This window comes from Pithys albifrons, chromosome 28 (assembly GCF_047495875.1).
Source record: "Pithys albifrons albifrons isolate INPA30051 chromosome 28, PitAlb_v1, whole genome shotgun sequence".
In the NCBI taxonomy this organism is placed as follows: domain Eukaryota; kingdom Metazoa; phylum Chordata; class Aves; order Passeriformes; family Thamnophilidae; genus Pithys; species Pithys albifrons.
The window spans coordinates 2837294-2854574 of NC_092485.1; the positions used below are offsets into that span (position 1 = coordinate 2837294).

Genomic DNA, 17281 nt, shown 5'->3' on the forward strand with positions numbered 1-17281 from the left:
CAGGAGTGCTGCGTCTCCTCAAAGCAAACTGGAAGCCTGTGTCCCAGCTGGGATCCCCTGCAGCACTTCCCACCGCTCAGGCCCAGCAGAGCAGAGCACTGGAGCCTAGATAGGATCTTAAAGAACAGCAGAGCCAAGTGGCACTTTGAGTTTCATCCAAAATTGCCCCTTTGAATCATTATTTATCTTGTTGTCTACGCAAAACAAAGCGCAGGCCTCTCCCTGCTCAGTCACACAGCAACAGAGGGATCAAGGGAACCTCCCACCCACTCTCTTTTCACCTTATGGTGTCTCGCCTCAGAAGTGGGTGAAGGAGTTGGTTGTAGTCCCTGGTCTTTTATGGAGTGCACCTGGTCCATTCAGTGCCTCGACATGCTCGGAGCACACCCGTGACCGCGCTCCCTTCGATGGAGGAGCAGCGGCTCCTTTGATATGGAAGCGCTCGCATCTCCCCGCAGCTGCCCAGGCTCCATCTGTGGAGTGTCACTGCTTATTCCCTTTTTTCCCTCCCTCTGCTCCCAGTTGAACTACACCACTACACCACGCTCCTTTCGGCTCTAAAACAAATTAGAACATTAGACTTGCGAGGCAGAAGACAATTAGTGTCATTAGGCTGCGGGAGAGAACAGCTGGAGAAAAACATTCCCAGGTAACAGCCCCTTGGTGCAGGATTTGGGGAGAGAAGAGCACTGGCTGGTTTGCATCCAGAGGGTGAGGAATTCTGCTTGGGATGGGGACAAACTTCCAGCAAGGGTCCCTTCCACACACTGAGAAGTTGGGCATGCAGAGCCCAGACCTGTTTTATCCTGCAAAGGCACATTTTGAGGGGAATGACTAGGGCATCCAACTTGTCCACATCCTTGGGGCACAGGAGTGACTCTGACTGAAGTGATTGTGATCCACCAGGAACATCCCTCCCCCCGGCAGCACATCCCTGTTTTCATGGGAGCGCAGCTGCCAGCGAGGCTGGTGGAAATGTTGTGGTGAACGTGCCATGAGATGGATTTTAATGGAGTTTTAAGTGCTGATGGATTTGAATACAGACACATGGGGGGATTGTCCAGGGCCCCCCAAAGCAGTGCCAGGACCCCCAAGAGCAGGGCCAGGACCCCCAAGAGCAGGGCCAGGGACCCCCAAGAGCAGGGCCAGGGACCCCCAAGAGCGGAATCAGCACTGCTAAGAGTGGAACCAGGTACCCCAGGAATGGGGCCAGGACCTCTGTGAGCGGGGTCAGGACCCCAAAGGCAGGGTCAGGGACCCAGAAGTGGGGCCACGGACCCCAGGAATGGGGCCAAGACCTCTGTGAGCAGGGCCAGAATCCCAAAAGCAGGGCCAGTGACCCCAGAAGTGGGGCCAGGAGCCCCGAAATGCAGACAGGACTCAAGGAGTGGAGACAGACAGGATCTCTGTAAACAAGGGCAGGACTCCCCAGGAGCAGGGCCAGGACCCCAAAACCAAGGCCAAGACCTCCTGTAGAGGAGCCAGGACCCCCAGGAGTGGAGCCAAAACCCCTGGAACTAGAGCCAGGACCCCTTGGAGTTGGGCCAGAACCCCTGGAATTTGAACCAGGACATCTGGGAGTGGGGCCAGAACACCTCGAATTGGAGCCAGGACCCTCGGGATTGGAGCCAGAACCCCTGGAACTGAGCCAGGACCCCGGGAGTGGAGCCAGAACCCCTGGAACTGGAACTAGGATCCCCAGGAGTGGAGCCAGAACCGCTGGAATTGGAACCAGGACCCCCAGAGTGGGGCCAGAACCCGTGGAACTGGAGTCAGGACCCCCGGGAGTGGGGCCAGAACCCCTGGGACCTGCGCCAGGATCCCTGCGAGCAGGTCCAGTCCCCCCGGGGATGGCCGAGCGGGCAGTAGGGAGGACCCCGCGCCGAGCCACCATTCCGCGTGGGGACAACCTCCGGGAAGCGCCGCTGTGCCGTGCCCGGCCCCGAGCGGGGATCGCGGCGCCCCCAGCCCCGCCAGCCCCGAGGCGTTCGGTACGTGCCGGGGCGCACGGCCGGGCCCGGCGGTCGCGGGGCCCGTGGGGGCGGGCGGGGGTCGGCCCGGCGGGGCGCACGTGGCGCGGGGGAGGCGGCGCTCGGCATGGCCCGGCCCGCGCCCGCCCCCGGGGCCCCTCCGCGCTTATAGCGGCGGGGGCGGGGGCAGCGGCACTCGGCGGCGGTGGCGGCACCCGCAGGTAGGGCCCGGCAGGGCCGGTCCTTCCCACGTGGCGCGGCGGGACGGGCGCGGGAGGGGGGACCGGGGGGGTACAGACCCGCGACCCCGGGGTAGGGACTCCACATCCCAAGGGAGGGACCCCACACCGCGGCGTAGGGATACCATAACTCGGGACAGGGACCCCCAGCCCGGCGCGGGGCCCCGCTCGCTGCCCGTCCCGCGGAGGGTCACGCGGCGGCCCCGGCGCCGTTCGGTTCCCCGGCAGCGGTTCCGGCCGCGCTGCAGCCGCCGCCGCTCCGGCCTCTCGCCCCCTTCCCTCTCTCAGAGACAGCCCCGCGGGCTGGCACAGCCCTGTTTTGTTCGCGCTCTGTGGTGGTCGCCGCGTGTTGAGGGTCCCACAGCCCCGGCCCCTCCGGCAGCGCCGATCCCCGGCCCTTCTCCCGGGGACCCGCGGGGCCTGGGCCGGGGGACGGCCTGGGGGGGCCTCGGGGGTCCCGCAGAGCCCCCTGCGCCGGGATGGGGGGTTCTTGCCCTGTGAGGGGTGGTCGCTAGGCCAGGGAGGGGTTTCCATTCCCAGGAAGGGGTTTCTATTCCCAGGAAGGGGTTCCGTGCCCCGAGGGGCTCCTGGTCCCCTCAGGCCGCGCGTCCCCTGCAGGATCCCCCGCGCCATTTGCGGGTGCCCGATAAGCGCTCGGGGCGCGGGGAAGGAGCGATTTATGTGTGTGTCTGTCGTCTGATAAAGGCAGGGAGGCCTCGGGAGCCGCGTGGGAACCGCGTCCTGCGGCTGTGGGGGGTTTGAGGCTCAGGGGCGTGCGGGGAGCCCCCCGGCCCCATGGGCAGCGCTCCTGGGGCACTCGGCCCCTGGGTGGGCTCCTCATCGCTCCCACCAGCCCTCCCGGAGCCCTCGGCCCTGGGGTGGGCTCCACATCGCTGCGTGTTCCTCTGGGCAGTGCTCGGGGCTACCCCTCGGCCACTCGAGGCCGGGCGGGTGTTGAGTCGCCAAAGTGCCATGATCCGCTGCTGGGGTTTGCAGGAGGGAGCGTGGGTTGCTGCCTTAGGAAAGGAGCCTTTGACGCCTGTTTCTGCCTTGCTCAGGGAGAAGGACAAGGCGGTGGTCCCGACGGTGCCACAGACTCTCAGATGTGCGGGTGGGCTGTCACTCGGCCGGAGAGGTGTCGTGGGAAGCAGGGACTGCTGGAGCTCCCTGTGGTCACTCAGCCGGCAACGAGGGGCTGTCGAAACACTCCCGGAGCTGGCACCGACTTGCTCCAGTCCTGGCGTTTGCTGTGGTTGAAGCCCAGTGGCCTCTGACAGGTGTTTGCTGGCTCCAGCATGAGATGCTGTGGGAGTTGAGCATACCTGGGCTCCAGATGTGCTGCTGGGGTGCTTCACCCAGGCTGGGTGTCCTGACTCAGGCCAGGGCCCCCAGGTGTGTCACAAAATGCTGGAAGGTTTGGAAGTTGACCTGAGGAAAAGAGATGAGCGTGAACAGGAGGATCAGAAGGAAGTTGTGGGTCACTTGTACCTGCAGGAGACGTGGATTTGTGCCCTTTTCTGGGACAGCAAATGACCTGGGTGCTGCAGAGCCCTTTCCTCAGGCTCACACCCTGCCCTGCGAGGGCAGGCTCTTTGCACCGCAGTTATTTGTGTTCCCTTTGCACCAGGCTTACTCATGTTCTCTGGCTTGAAGTTCCTTCTGAGGAAAAAGATGGGGTTTCTTAGTTGCATCACAAGAAACCGGGTCTAATGATTCTGTTTTTGTGCCTTCTCTAAGCCTTAAGCCTTTTTGTGGTGCACAGGCATCCCATTTTCATGCTAAGTGAGGTAATTTAGTGCTGGCTGATTCTCCTGGGTGTCTTTGCTCTGAGGTTTCCTTGGCTGTGTCTGGAAGGAAAGGAGCAGTGCTGAGAAACGGGCCGGGGGAGGGAACAGCTGGGGTGTGCTGGGTGTAGAGAAACTCCCTGAGCTCCTTTTTGGTGGCTCTGTGAGAAGGGGCTTTCTCAGTCTTAGATGAATCGCTGGGGTGAGTGATCTCTTAATTACAAACGAGTTTTGCCAAGTGTATGGCAAATCTGCCTGCCCAGAAGTCGCGGGAGTGCCTGTGCCCGTCCTGGCCCCTCAGGAAGGTGTGAAAGATCGTTCTCTTCCAGGCGGTGTTCCCTGGAAAAGGTGTGAATGGTCGTATGTGCTTTCTTTTGGCTTCTACTTTGCACAGTTGGCCTGATTTATCTGGCAGCTAAGGTGGAAAATACTTAGTGACTTTCATGCTGTCATTTTACATCTCCTTTATGAGGAGTTGAAAAGCTGCACGTAGGCTCCGGGAGGTGAGGTGCATCTCATTACGCCCTATAGTGCAAATGTATTGTTGCACTTTTATGGCTTTTCCTATTTCCTTCTCTGGAATCAGCCTATAACAAGTCACTCTGAGAAAGTGGGAGCCTCTCAGCAGCGGTATCGCTATGACTCACTTTCAAGCGTGCCCTTAGAGCCGCTGCAGTGTAGTTGCAGTTGTACTGTAGCCAAAGAATATCCATGTGGAGCTGTAGTTGTTGAAACCACAATCACCTGTGTGCTGCTGGGTCCTCGGTGTGACCCCCTGTCCCACCTCCATCCAGGTCCTGGTGTGGGGATTCTACCTCATTCCTGGGGCTTTCTCAGCCCTGGTTTGAGGACTGGGTCTTTGGTATGAGTCTTCCACCTCCATCCTGGTGCTGCCTCAGCCCTGCTTTGAATGCTGGGTCTTTGATGTGACCTCCTTTCCCAGCTCCATCCCAGTGCTTCCTCATGCCTTCTTTGAGGGCTCCAAGGCAGAGATAATGTGGCAATGGCTGGGAGCAAAGCTCAGGCTCCTGCTCTTAGGCAAGAGACACTTCTGTTTGGATGGTGACTGACTTTTTGGGGGTTTGCAGCCCCTGCTGTGCCCAGATACCCAGAGCTGTCCCTGGCTGGCAGTGCGGGTGTCTAATGAAAGAATGCCGGTGCTATTCTGTACCACATTTTTCTCATTCTGAGGATTTCCTGGCGGGCACAGGGTGTTCTGGGAGCGTTCCTGAGCACTGCTGGTGCAGGGAGGATCAGCTCTGTGTCCTGGCAGAGCACGACTTGTGCTCAGGGTGGGACTGTTAGACCGTGTACAGGGGCTGAGTGTCCCCTGTCCCCTCCTGAGACTGGGGGGCTTGGCTGGCAGCTTGTGCTGTGGGAATTCCTTTCCCTAGGGATAGGGGCACAGTTAGGGAGAGGGATCTGGGTGCTGTGCCTGGGGCTGAAACTGATGTGAGCCCAGAGGACACGCAAGAGCTGCTGCACATAATGTTCTTGTAAGTGGCCTGAGCCACCAGGTTCCAGGTCAGAGTGCTCTGGGAGAGCCATGGCCACAGCCATAGTCAAAAGCCTAACTTATTTCTACATGAGAGCCATGGCCACAGCCAGGCTCTGGTGTAGAAATAAGTTAGGCTTTTGACTTGGGCTTGTTGGTATCTTGTTTAAGCTTGATTTCACGCTTTCTCCTGCAAATAAGATACTTAGTCCTCACTCAGACAGGCCGAGCCCGACTGCTGCTAACAACCAGGCATGGCAGGTGTCCCTGGGGATGGGAACTCATCTGGTGGGCAGAAATAGCTGCTCATCTCTGCCTGGTTGCTTGTTTTCCCGCAAAGCTGCTGACAGACCATCCCAACATCTGACTGTGCAGGGTAGCTCACAGCCTGTGTCGCGCTGGGAGCATTTGGAGGTTGGAAGGCTGTGTTTGCTGAGAGAACTGTGGCAGGTGTCCAGGGAAGGTCAGTGGTGAGTGTCCAGGGAAGGTCCATGGCAGGTGTCCAGGGAAGGTTTGTGGCCCTGCCTGGTGGGGTGAGGAGGATGATCCCTGTCTCTGCAGGCTGGGGCTCGTGCTGGCAGCAGAGCTGGAGGAGGGCAGCTGCCAGTGCCGTGCCCCGTGGCGTCTGTCTGTCTGTCTGCACATCAGCGTTGGCTCACCAGGCCGGCAGACCAGGGCACGTCTGAGGGTGCATTGGTTGTCCCTGGTGGGGAGAGACACTGAGTGGGCCTGGCAAATTCTGGCCAAAACCTTGAACTTGCCCGTGCGGGCTGGCGGCCTCGAGCGAGCCCTGCCCGTGCTGCTGACCTCACCTCACCCTGGCAGTGGAGCCTGGGGCTGAGCGGGGCCTCAATCGACCATTGTCTTGGTGCAGAGCCCTTGGAAGCGCGGGGGAGTCACGTAGGCCATGTGCTGCCAGGTTAAACCCTGGCTGTGGGTGCTTAATGCTCTAAACCCGCTTAAAACTGGTGAAAGTGGTGTCTCATTAGCTCCTGACAATCTTGATTTTGTCTTGTTTCTGGCCAGAAAAAGGCCAAATTTGAAGGTATAAAGGGTTTTTGGCTGTGAGTGCCTTCGTTTCCCCAGTGTGAGATCTGAGTTTGGTTTCAGGGTCCAGAAGTGATGCTGGGACTCCACCAGTTCCCCATGTTGGACAAATGACCTGTGGAATGTTTATGGCCTTGTGCTGAGCACTGGAAGAGCCTGTTGTGATGAGCTGGGCTTGGGGAGGTTGTGCTGGGAGGGGTAGATGTGTGTCAGGCTCTCCTTTGGCTAATGCTTTGGAATGGTGCTGGTGGGAGCAGGCTTCTGGAGAACAGCAGCCTGCTCTCTGGGGGTTTGAGGGAGAAGCCCCCTCGGGCAGTGGGGTCTGTGCTGCTGGTGAAGCACAACTTTGTGCCTGTCCTGTCTGGATGTTTCAGTGTTGGTGCTCCCAGGCCAAAGGCCAGATCCAGCTGACCAGAGGCACAAGGAGCCCAAATGGCCACTTGTGTAGCTGGGACATCCCTGGTCATCTTTGTGCTGTGGAGATCCCACTCCAGTCATTGCTGCTTCCATCTCTGGAGCTGGAGGAGCACAGGAGGAGCAGAAGGCAGGAAGTGGAGGCAGCAGGGCTGGGATGAGCTGCTGTGAACTTGATACCTGCCAAGGTGTGCTGGGGGAGCCTCTGCCAGCCTGTGTGGACATCAGGGTGGTGATGGGCTGTGAGAGCAGGATCTGGGGCTCTCTGTCTGTCCTGCTCCAGCTCCAGCTCCTGGGCCCTCTGAGCATGGGAAAGGCTTTGTGAGCTTCCACTCAGCAGCATCTGCTGCCGTGTATGCCCAGAGTGGGACAGCCTTGAGCTGGAGGGATGTGCGAGCAGAGGCAGAGGTGCGTTGTGCCCGGGCACGGCCCCTGTGTGGGTGGGGGATGTTCCTCTTCCTCTGACCCCAAAAAGGAGTGGTGTGAGGCCACTTTCATAAAGGCTTTGCCCCAGAAATACTTTGTGGCATTTGCAGTGCTTTATAAATGTGAGCCTCTGTCTTTCTGCCCTGGAGTCCTGCCAATCCAGGCTTTGAAAAGCGCAGCAATTTGCTGCATTATGTAACTAAAAAGTCTTGAAATCATCCTGTTCCAGGCCCCTTTAGAGAAGGGATAACAGTGCTTGTGCGTGGGACCTGAGAGAGGGAAGGGCTTTGCTCTCCTGTGGGGTCTGTTTTGAGGTGATACCGTCCTCGTTGCCTCTATTCCTGCTCTCGCTATCGGTGTGCAGAGCAGGGTGGCTGTAGGCTACCCATTCCTGTGGATTAGTCAGGACTTTTACAGCGAGCAGATGTGATACTCACAGTCATTACTTGGTCTCATCAGTCTTAATTACTGCAAATATGGTTATTTTATTTCCTAATAGGGCAAACTGTAGCTGGCTGCCTGGCAGCTGTGAATTTGATTTCCAAACACGTCTTACACGTTGCAGCTCTTCCAAAACAGAGCTGGAAATGTCATAACTATGTTCAGAGTGATTTTTTTCCTTTTTGCAAAGAGGAGGTATCTTTCCAGTTAGGCTGCCTGCCTTCCATGTGTTTTATTTTTTTTCCCCACTTGTTTGAAACTACTTCTGTGTGGGGGCAAGGAGGAAATCAGCAAGAAGCCTTAATGCGGTTGAGAATGAGCTTTCTAAAACTAGTCTTTCTTAATAAGGATTTTCAATGAGTCAGGGAAAAGTGTTGTGGCATGCAGAACTCCTCATGTGAACCCTCTGGCATCAGGCTTTGGGAATCTTGCTTCATGGTCTCAAAACCTTGTTCAGCTGAAGGTTTTTCACTGAACCTCAGCAATGCAAGAGAAGTCATGTCTAACCCGCCAGAGGCCTTTTATTTTATAGAGATGCCACCTCAGCACCCACAGGAGGAGGAATGCTCCTTGCAAGGAAAGAACAAATAGATGAACCAAAGCCACAGTCATTTCGGAGCAGTCGAGCTCTTCAGGAGAGGTGGAAGAATTAAACCAGGTTATGTGTCTCAGGGGCAAAAGGGAAAAATCCCCAACACCTCATCAGCATCCCCCCAGCCTTTGCCTTGGATGGCTTTTATTGCCTGTAGTTTTAATTAGTGCTCACAAGTAGATTGTATTCCTTGCTGGGAGTTTTTATAGCCAACACCTGGCAGTTTGAGCTTTTAAAAACCCTTTTGGATAAATCAGTGTGCTTGGATGAGGCTTTAAAGTTCGCTGAAGGCCATGAAAGCTCAAAGCAAGAGGTGGTGGAAACTCCATTGTGCAGCTTGTGTGGGGAGATGTTCAGCAATTCCCAGTGCTCATGGTGGGTGGGCTGCTCTGGTGTCCCAAGAGGCCACAGTGCATCAGGAGTCTCTGGCACTTCCCTCCCCAGCTGCCAGGTGTGTTGGCCCAGGGGTCTCCCTGCAGCTGGACCCTGACGTGGGCTCATCCCAATGTCAACCCATCCCTGTGAGTCCCAGAGAGGAAATCAGAGGAAAAGGTGCCTGACTCCTGGGCATAGTTCAGTTGTGGACGTGCCAGGGGCAGCGTCTTGTCAATGATTCCTTTGTTGGAGCGGCGGGTGGCTCGGAGCTGCTCGTGATGGTCATGTGTCCCACTGGCGGGGATGCAGGAAAATACCCTGCCAGTGAGAAGGTGCTGTCTGGGTCGGGCTAAACCAGTCTTAGCAGCTTACAGAATCTGGCCTCCCGTGCTTTGCTTCCTCTCGCCCCTCTGGGTCCTCTGGGGCATCACCTGAGCACGCCCAGGTGTCGGGTGGCCCTGGCAAACCCGGTGCTATATCAGGTAACTGCTGCTGGTGCCGCCGGTGCCAAGTGGGAGCAGGGTCTCCCCGTGGCTCTGGGTCACCAGCTGCACTTTGTCTGGAACACCCAGATCCCGGCTTTGGATGTGGACCAGAGTGACATGGAGCAAGTGGCAAGTGCCTCCATCCCCGTGGTGTGTGCGAGGGGACATCCCAGGTAGATGCTGGCACGTCAGCAGCTGTGGGTGAGATGGTAATCGTGGCGAGCTGGGGCGGATTCGTGCTATAAATAGGAGGCTGCACCTCTCCGAGCCAGCACCACGGCGCTTTGAAGTTGTCACTGTGCCTGATGTGACCTGAGGAGCTCTGGAAAAAGCTCTCCTGCTCGAAGGTGGCTTTTTCCTTGAGTGCAGACCTGAGCAGCAAACTGCAGAGTGAGGGGTGGGCCCTGGTGAAAGAGCCCCAATGTCTCTTCCTTGGCTGATGGCCCTTAATATGGGCAGGGAGTGTCTGGCTGTGAGGCTGGGGAGGGCCATGATGCATCAGAAAGTGTCTTCTAAAATCCCTGGGGGCACACAGGAGTTCTGGGTTGGTAGTGATTTCCTGTTGCTTTGCATGTTGTCCCCCATGTTTGTGAGCAGCTCCCCTGGTTGTGGTCCCTCCCTGGGGTGGCTCATGCTGTCTGGGCTGCCTGGAGCAGCCTTGGTTTGGAGGAACTGTGGCTCCAGGGTGTGATCCAGCTGTGCAGCAGCTGCAGCGTGGGCCCATTTATGAGCAGTCTGACCCTGCCGGCCTCTGGATCGCTCCCAATCAGCCTCTCCCTGCTCAGCCTCTCGGAGGGGATTCCACACTTCAGCAAGACTGTGTGACACTTCCTTGTTTACTTTGTTTTCTAATCTCTTCTGGTTTTCAGCTTTTTAGGTGAATTGTTTCTTACACTTGGGTGCTTTGTGAAACCTGCAATAGCATTTTCGGTTGGGGAGTAAGGTTTGGATGCAGCTGGGTCAGGAGAATGCCCTGCCAGGGCCGAGTCCCCTGGGAACCAGGCTCTGCTGGGGCTGCTCCACATGGATCTACCTCCCCCTTTCCTGGAAGCACACAGGAGCCTTCCCTGGTCACTGCTCAGGCTAAGTTTAGCTGCAGCTCCTGACCTTTAGGGCTGGTGGGTGTGCTGTGACGCTGGACTGCTATTTAGCAGTAGAGGTATCCTGGCTCATGTGTGGGGGCTTATGTCCCTCAGTGTGTCTGCAGTCAGTAACTTGGATGTACTGCCCATCCTTCTGGTGGCCTGGGGCTTCCTGGGATTTTGAGGTGCTGGGGTTGCATTTCTGGAGATGTTGTGGAGTCTCTGCCCATGTAGGTGAGCCCTGACTGCTGCTGTCCCAGACACTGCATGGCCTTTCCAGCATAGGTCATACCTTAATTTTGTTGCTTACAAACACATACTGACCAGGGCTCTTAAAGGCCAGCTGCAATCTGAGTGTGTATTTCAGGGTGGCCCAGTGTGCTGGTGATCCTCAAGTGCTCCCACCCCTCAGATCAGCTCTCCTGGAGGTGGTGGGGGCACTGGTGCTGTGCCAGCCTTGTAAGCAGGACTTGAGCTCTGCAGTTGTTTGCCATCTTGCATTCAGCTGAGTCAATTCTTTGTCCCTTGCAGGTCTTTGAACCCCAACTGAGTCATCATCAACTTGGTTCAAGATGCCACCGCCCGTCGGAGGCCCCGTGGGATACACTCCTCCTGAAGGAGGATGGGGATGGGCCGTGGTCGTCGGAGCCTTCATCTCCATTGGGTTTTCCTATGCCTTCCCCAAGTCCATCACTGTGTTCTTCAAAGAGATTGAGGTCATCTTCAATGCATCCAGCAGCAAGGTCTCCTGGATCTCCTCCATCATGCTGGCTGTTATGTATGCAGGAGGTAAGTCACAGCACAGGATGCTGCTCTGCTGCTGAGGCTGGTGATCCCTACCTGGCTGTAGTGAAACAACCAAAACTTTTTCAAAAGTTGAAATTCTCTCCTTACGTGAGAGAAAAACCTCCCTTAATGAGTTTTCTTGAAGGAGGTTGCTCTAAAAGTTCTATTTAGTGCCCAGAATGCAAAAACCAGGTTAATCTGTCCTCCTCTGCAAAGCTGTAAGTAAAATCTTTCCGGGGAATTACGACTTGTGTAATTGTGCCCTTGTCCTTGTTACAGTGGGCTGTGGACTCTGTCTGCTCCCAGCACCCTCTGGAAGGCCAGGGAGCTGCTGTGCCACATGTGAGAGCCCCACTCCTGGGGCACTTTCTTTTAGATAAGGCATTGATTTTTTTTTTTAATTCAGTGCACAGTAGGTCTGTCCAGGGATCTGTCCCTATTTCCTGGTCAGCTCAGCTATGCTTGGAGTGCACTGAAGCTTTTTGCTGCCTGTTCCTCCTTTCTGGTGCCGAGCAGTGTCATGAGTAGCTTGTGCTGTTTGAGGATGGCAGGGTGCACTGAAAGTACAGAGACATGAGCAGAATAAGGCAAACCCACTTGAATTAAAGCAGCTCCCCTCTCCTGTCCTTCAGAAACTGCCTTTTGAAGGCTTTTAATCCCCAAGCCGTGTGCTTTATGCTCGTCTTTAATGGGTGAGGAGCAGGCAGGGTGCTCCTGGTCTCCAGGCCCTGGGATCTTGTACCCGCCTGCAAACACAGCCTTGTACTGGGCTGAAAGAAACTCTTACTGGGAGCCTGCTGTTGTGGCCACTTCAGAGGCAAATGGGAGCTTGTCCTGCTGCCATCCCCAGCTGGCGAGGTGCCCACGGCCTCGTTGCATTTGTGCATCCAAAGGAGCTGACGTCAGCTCCCGGCTGAGCACGAGGCTTTTCCTCTGGGGGGAACAGGCTCTGCTTTGTCCTCGCTCAGCCAGCGAAGAGACCAGCATATTTCCCTGCTCTGATGTTATAACAAGCTTGTAAACCATGTAACTGCCTTAATGAGACCCAATCTGGGCCAGTCCTCGTCTCCTAATAGCTCAGAGCGGGTTCCTCTGGGTGCCCTGAGGGCAGCACTGGCTGGAGCTGCCTGGCAGCAGGGGTGAGAGCTGCCTCCTCCAGCCCTGGGGTCATGGCTGTCCCCCTCTGTCCACACTGGCACTGTCTTTCCTTCCCCCATTGATTTGTTGCCATTAAATTCCAAGAACTGCTGGTCTTGAACTGTTTGTCCATAGACTGGTGCCAGGGATGCCAAAAGTACCCCAGACTTGCTGAAGTGCATTTTTTCACCCAGAGTGTGGTTGGGCACTGAACAGGCTCCCCAGGGCAGTGGTCATGGCCCCAAGGCTTCCAGAACTCAAGGAGCCTTTGGGCAATGGTTTCAGGTACAGGGTGGGACTCTTGGGGTTGTCCTGTGCTGAGCCAGAAGTTGGACTTCAGTGATCCTTGTTGGTCCTTTCCAATTCAGGATTTCCTGTGATTCATTCCCCAACTGCTGGAGCAGAGGAACATGCTGCTGCCCCACTCATTGCTCCCTGAACCAGACCCTTTACAGGGTCTGAATTGCACTGGAGCAGTAGGGCACTTGGCACTGCCCAGCTGGGTGGTTTCCTGCTGGCTGCCCTTGGATTCTGCTGCTCCCGGCTGGACTTACCGGAGAAAGGGTCGCAAGTGCCTTTAGACTCTGTGCAGGGTCATCACGTTTGCTGAGTTCAAGGTCCAGGTTTTGCAAAGTGCTGTTTTCTGTGGTCAGACCTGTGAGACTTGGGGTGATGTGGCACCTCCTGGGTGCTGCTCCTCCCTCTCACGAGACCAAGGCCATGGCCCATTCCCATGCTGGTACCACAGTGGATGCAGAGAGCAGGATGCTGTGGGGTTGGGCAGCCTCTGCGGCTCCAAAGCTTCCGTAACCTTCTCCAGGCTTTGTTTAAACTGGGCAAAAAGGTCAAGTAGCATCCGAGGATCCGTGAATAACATGTTGACAACCTCTCTGTCTGTTAATGGCAAAGCGGAGTCTGTTACTATTCAATGGATGTTCATTCAGTGTATTTAAATACATTTTAGTGTCTGTAGAGCATGCTTGGCAGTATCTAATCACTGTTTGCTTTGGATTAAAGCTCCTGATAGTGAAGTACTTAAAAGGGCAATTGGGTCCTGTTTGACTTAGGGGTAGCAGTGGAAACAGAAGCACCCCTTCTGGAGCAGTGCTGCTCCTTCTGTAAGCCCTGTGAGCTTCACTTGTGCCCACAGAAGGTGTTTCCTCACAACTTTGTCTGGCCTTGGTAAGAAACCTCTGGCTGGAGATGGGCAGTTGCCGTGCAGTTGCCTTGCTGCTGAGACCCCAGCCCATGGTGGGTAGGTGGCTGCAGGCAGAGCAGAGCCCACAGCATGAGGCAAGTGTGGCTTCACCCTCTCCCAAACCCCTTTCTGTGGGGGCAGCTGGTGCCTAAGCAGCTCCTGTTTCAGCCCACAGAAGGCAACTTGCTCAAGGAAGTCAAAGCTTTCTGTGCTTTAACCAATTCCTACTCTTCTAGTGGTAGGTTTAGATTAGGTATTGGGAAGAAGTTCTTCCCTGTGCACAAGTTGCCCAGGGCAGCCGGGGCTGCCCCATTCCTAGAGGAGTTCAAGGCCAGGTTGGACAGGACTTGGAGCAACCTGGGATAGTGGAAAGTGTCCCTGCCCATGGAACAACTTGATCTTTAAGGTCTCTTCCAACCCAGACCATTCTGTGATTTTCTTATCTCCAGCTGCCTCTGAACCTCCTGGGCTTTCCCTTTACCCCAATTCCCTTGCTGGGTGAAGCCATCACTGTGTGAAAGCTGGAAGCTTCTGGGCAGCAAAGCTGCAGTGTCCTTGTGTCTTTGTGTGCTCTCTCCTGCAAAGATAATTCACGTTGGGTGCATTCCCTCTGCCCCCAGGTCCCATCAGCAGCATCCTGGTGAACAAGTACGGCAGCCGGCCCATCATGATCGCGGGCGGGTGTCTCTCGGGCTGTGGGCTCATCGCAGCCTCCTTCTGCAACACGGTGGAGGAGCTCTACTTCTGTGTTGGGGTCATCGGGGGTAAGTGGTGGCTCTGCTTGTCCCACAAGCCCTTTTGAGGCTCAGTGTCTGAGTCCTGAACCCCTCATTTCTCTTGCAGGCCTTGGACTTGCCTTCAACTTGAACCCAGCTTTAACCATGATCGGCAAGTACTTCTTCAAGAGGCGTCCGCTGGCCAATGGGCTGGCGATGGCAGGAAGCCCTGTCTTCCTCTCCACCCTGGCACCCGTCAACCAGATGTTCTTTGGCATATTTGGCTGGCGTGGCAGCTTCCTCATCCTTGGTGGCCTCTTGCTGAACTGCTGCGTGGCTGGATCCCTGATGCGGCCCATAGGCCCGAAGCCAGATCAGGTGAAGAAAGAGGCCAATAAGGAGGTGCAGCAGGAGGCTGGTAAGGCAGGGAAAAAGGATGATGGTGACACCAGCACAGACCTCATCGATGGGAAGGCCAAGAAAGAGAAGAGCTCGTTCTTTCAGACAATCAACAAGTTCTTGGACCTGTCTCTGTTCACACACAGGGGCTTCCTGCTCTATCTCTCAGGCAATGTGATCATGTTCTTTGGACTGTTTGCTCCCTTGGTCTTCCTCAGCAATTATGCAAAGAGCAAGAAGATCCCTAATGAGTCTGCAGCCTTCCTGCTCTCCATCCTGGCCTTTGTTGACATGGTGGCCAGACCTTCTATGGGACTGGTGGCAAACACCAAGTGGATCAGACCTCGTGTCCAGTATTTCTTTGCCATCTCTGTGATTTACAATGGGGTTTGCCACCTCTTGGCCCCCATGTCCACCACCTATGCTGGCTTCTGCATTTATGCTGGATTCTTTGGCTTTGCCTTTGGCTGGCTGAGCTCCATCCTTTTCGAGACCCTGATGGACCTGGTGGGAGCACAGCGGTTCTCCAGCGCTGTTGGCCTGGTGACCATCGTGGAGTGCTGCCCTGTGCTTCTGGGACCCCCTATGCTAGGTAGGCTGTGCTGTGCCTGGGGGACTCGCTTGAGGATGTGGGTTAGTGGTGAACACTTGTGGTGGTGCTGGGTTGATGATCTTAGAGGTCTGTTCCAGCCTTAATGGTTCTATGACTCTGGCGGTCCTGCCTGGCCCTGCTGAGTAGAGGGCAGCCCTTGGCACTGGGGCAGGGATGAGGAGGCCACCCCAGCATGTGAGGGATGGCTGAGGAAGAGGGGTCTGAGCCCCTGGCATGGGGTGGGGGAACAGGCGATGAAGGAATGCGGGAGAGGTCCTTGCCTGAAGGTGACAGTGATGGGTTTGGGCTGCTCTTGGAAACATACTCAGGGAGCTGCTCTAGGCTGTGGGCTTCTCACTAAGCTGACCCCCCTCTCTGTCCCTCAGGGAAGCTCAATGACATGTATGGTGACTACAAGTACACGTACTGGGCATGCGGGGTCGTCCTTATCATCGCCGGGATCTACCTCTTCATCGGGATGGGCATCAACTACCGCCTGGTGGCAAAGGAGCAGAAGGCGGAGAAGGCGAAGAAGGAAGGGAAGGAGGAGGAGACCAACGTTGATGAGGCTGAGAAGCAGAAAGAGGCAAACAATGACGTGGCCCCTTCTCCTCAGAAGAGCTCTGAGGATGCAGTCAAAGAGGAGGAGAGCCGCATGTGAGGGACTGGTCTCAATCCCGGAGTGTCGGGGAAGCGTTGCTGCCCTGGCGGGGCGGCCGGGGCACAGCTCTGCTGGCGCTGGGCAGCTGTGAGAAGTGTTTAAACCAGGTGTTCATTTTTAAATGGGCTCTGAGTTGTCTTTCCATCTGTGTTCAACAAAGGTCACAGGCCTACACATGCAGTATCCTCATGTGTCATGGGACGGGGTGGGTGGGTTTTATAGTCTTGGCTTTTTAACAGTAACATGAATGTACTAATATGTGCCTTACAGTCTCCATATCTAGTTGAATCTGGATGAGCCTTAACTCTAAACTGTGCTTTAGCTCTGTATTCTGCTTAGGGTTAGGGGGGTGGGATGTGTATGTGTGTGTTTTGGGGAGTTTGTTGTTAAAAAGCCATAAAAAGCAGGATACTGGATTTGTTGGAGCACGATGGGCTTCAGGGCCAGCCCTGGATGAATACTGCTTCACACGCTTCTTACTGCAGGCCCTCTGCAGGGGCAGAGAGCTGGGCATGGGGCAAGGTGCTCCCCGTCCCCCGTGCCCAGTGCCTCCTGGCTCTGTAGGTGGTCTTTAGGTATGTTTTGAAAACACTTTAGCTACTGTAGTTCTTTAAAATCCCTGTTTTTGTAGCTGTTCTCTTATTCAGGTTCAAGAAGGATGGCTGTGGCTCTTGCTGAGCAGCATTCCCCGATGTGGGGCCATGGCAGCCCTGGTGTGCCTGAGCCTTCCTTGGGCAGGACCAGGGTCTCCCCTGCCTCCCCACTCTGCCCTGATGGTGCCTCTTTTCAGCCCAGTTCTGGGTGATGTGAACTGGGGGGCCCAGGTTGGGGTGCTGGCACTGATCCTGCTGCAGGGCTGTGCTGCCCTGTCCCTGCCTGGGGTTCCTGCCACAGCATCCCACCCAGAGGAGTGTTTTGGGTGCCTGACTCTGGGCAGAGCGGTGGGGCACGTGGAGATGGTACATCCCTGAGACTTTCTGCTTTTGCTCTTTTACCTGTTAGAGAAACCTCTTTTACTTGCTTCTGTTCAACTGAGATCTTCAGGCGGTGGGTGCCGAACCTCTCACATCTAGGACACGTAAGGGGGAGGAAAGAATTTGTATGTATTTATTTTTTATTTTTTAGTGTGGGAAAATATCTCAATGTACGTGGAGCAGGTTAATGGCTCTCAAGTTCTAGTACATGTTGATCAGAATTCATGTTAAGAGGCTGAGTTTTTTCAAATAAACTTGTTTTTTTTTTTTACAATTTACCCATCAAACATTGAACTTCTTTCTTAGAGTCACACTTTTGTATGCCAGATTATGTAGATGTAGGGTCAGTTTTGGGGAGAGGTAATGGGGATGTTGCAGGGCCTAGGTTTTCACTTGCTGCTCCTGCTTTCTGTGGAAGCTGAACCCATCCTGAGAGGGTGAGATGCTCCTTTCCCATGTCCTGAGCTG

At 55.6% G+C, this 17281-nt stretch overlaps 1 protein-coding gene across 2 annotated transcripts; it reads left to right on the forward strand.

Annotated features, from left to right (window-relative positions):
• Positions 1-2117: 2117 nt before the first annotated feature.
• Positions 2118-17091, forward strand: LOC139683508 (monocarboxylate transporter 1-like). Of its 2 annotated transcripts, none has more exons than XM_071578705.1 (5): positions 2118-2191; positions 10882-11139; positions 14092-14235; positions 14315-15178; positions 15565-17091. In XM_071578705.1, the coding sequence occupies exons 2-5, from the start codon at positions 10923-10925 to the stop codon at positions 15837-15839; spliced, it is 1500 nt and encodes a 499-aa protein (XP_071434806.1). In that variant the 5' UTR covers positions 2118-2191; positions 10882-10922; the 3' UTR covers positions 15840-17091. The 2 variants fall into 2 exon arrangements, with proteins under 2 accessions (XP_071434806.1, XP_071434807.1); XM_071578706.1 differs by lacking the exon at positions 2118-2191 and adding an exon at positions 3268-3320.
• The last annotated feature ends 190 nt before the right edge of the window (positions 17092-17281 follow it).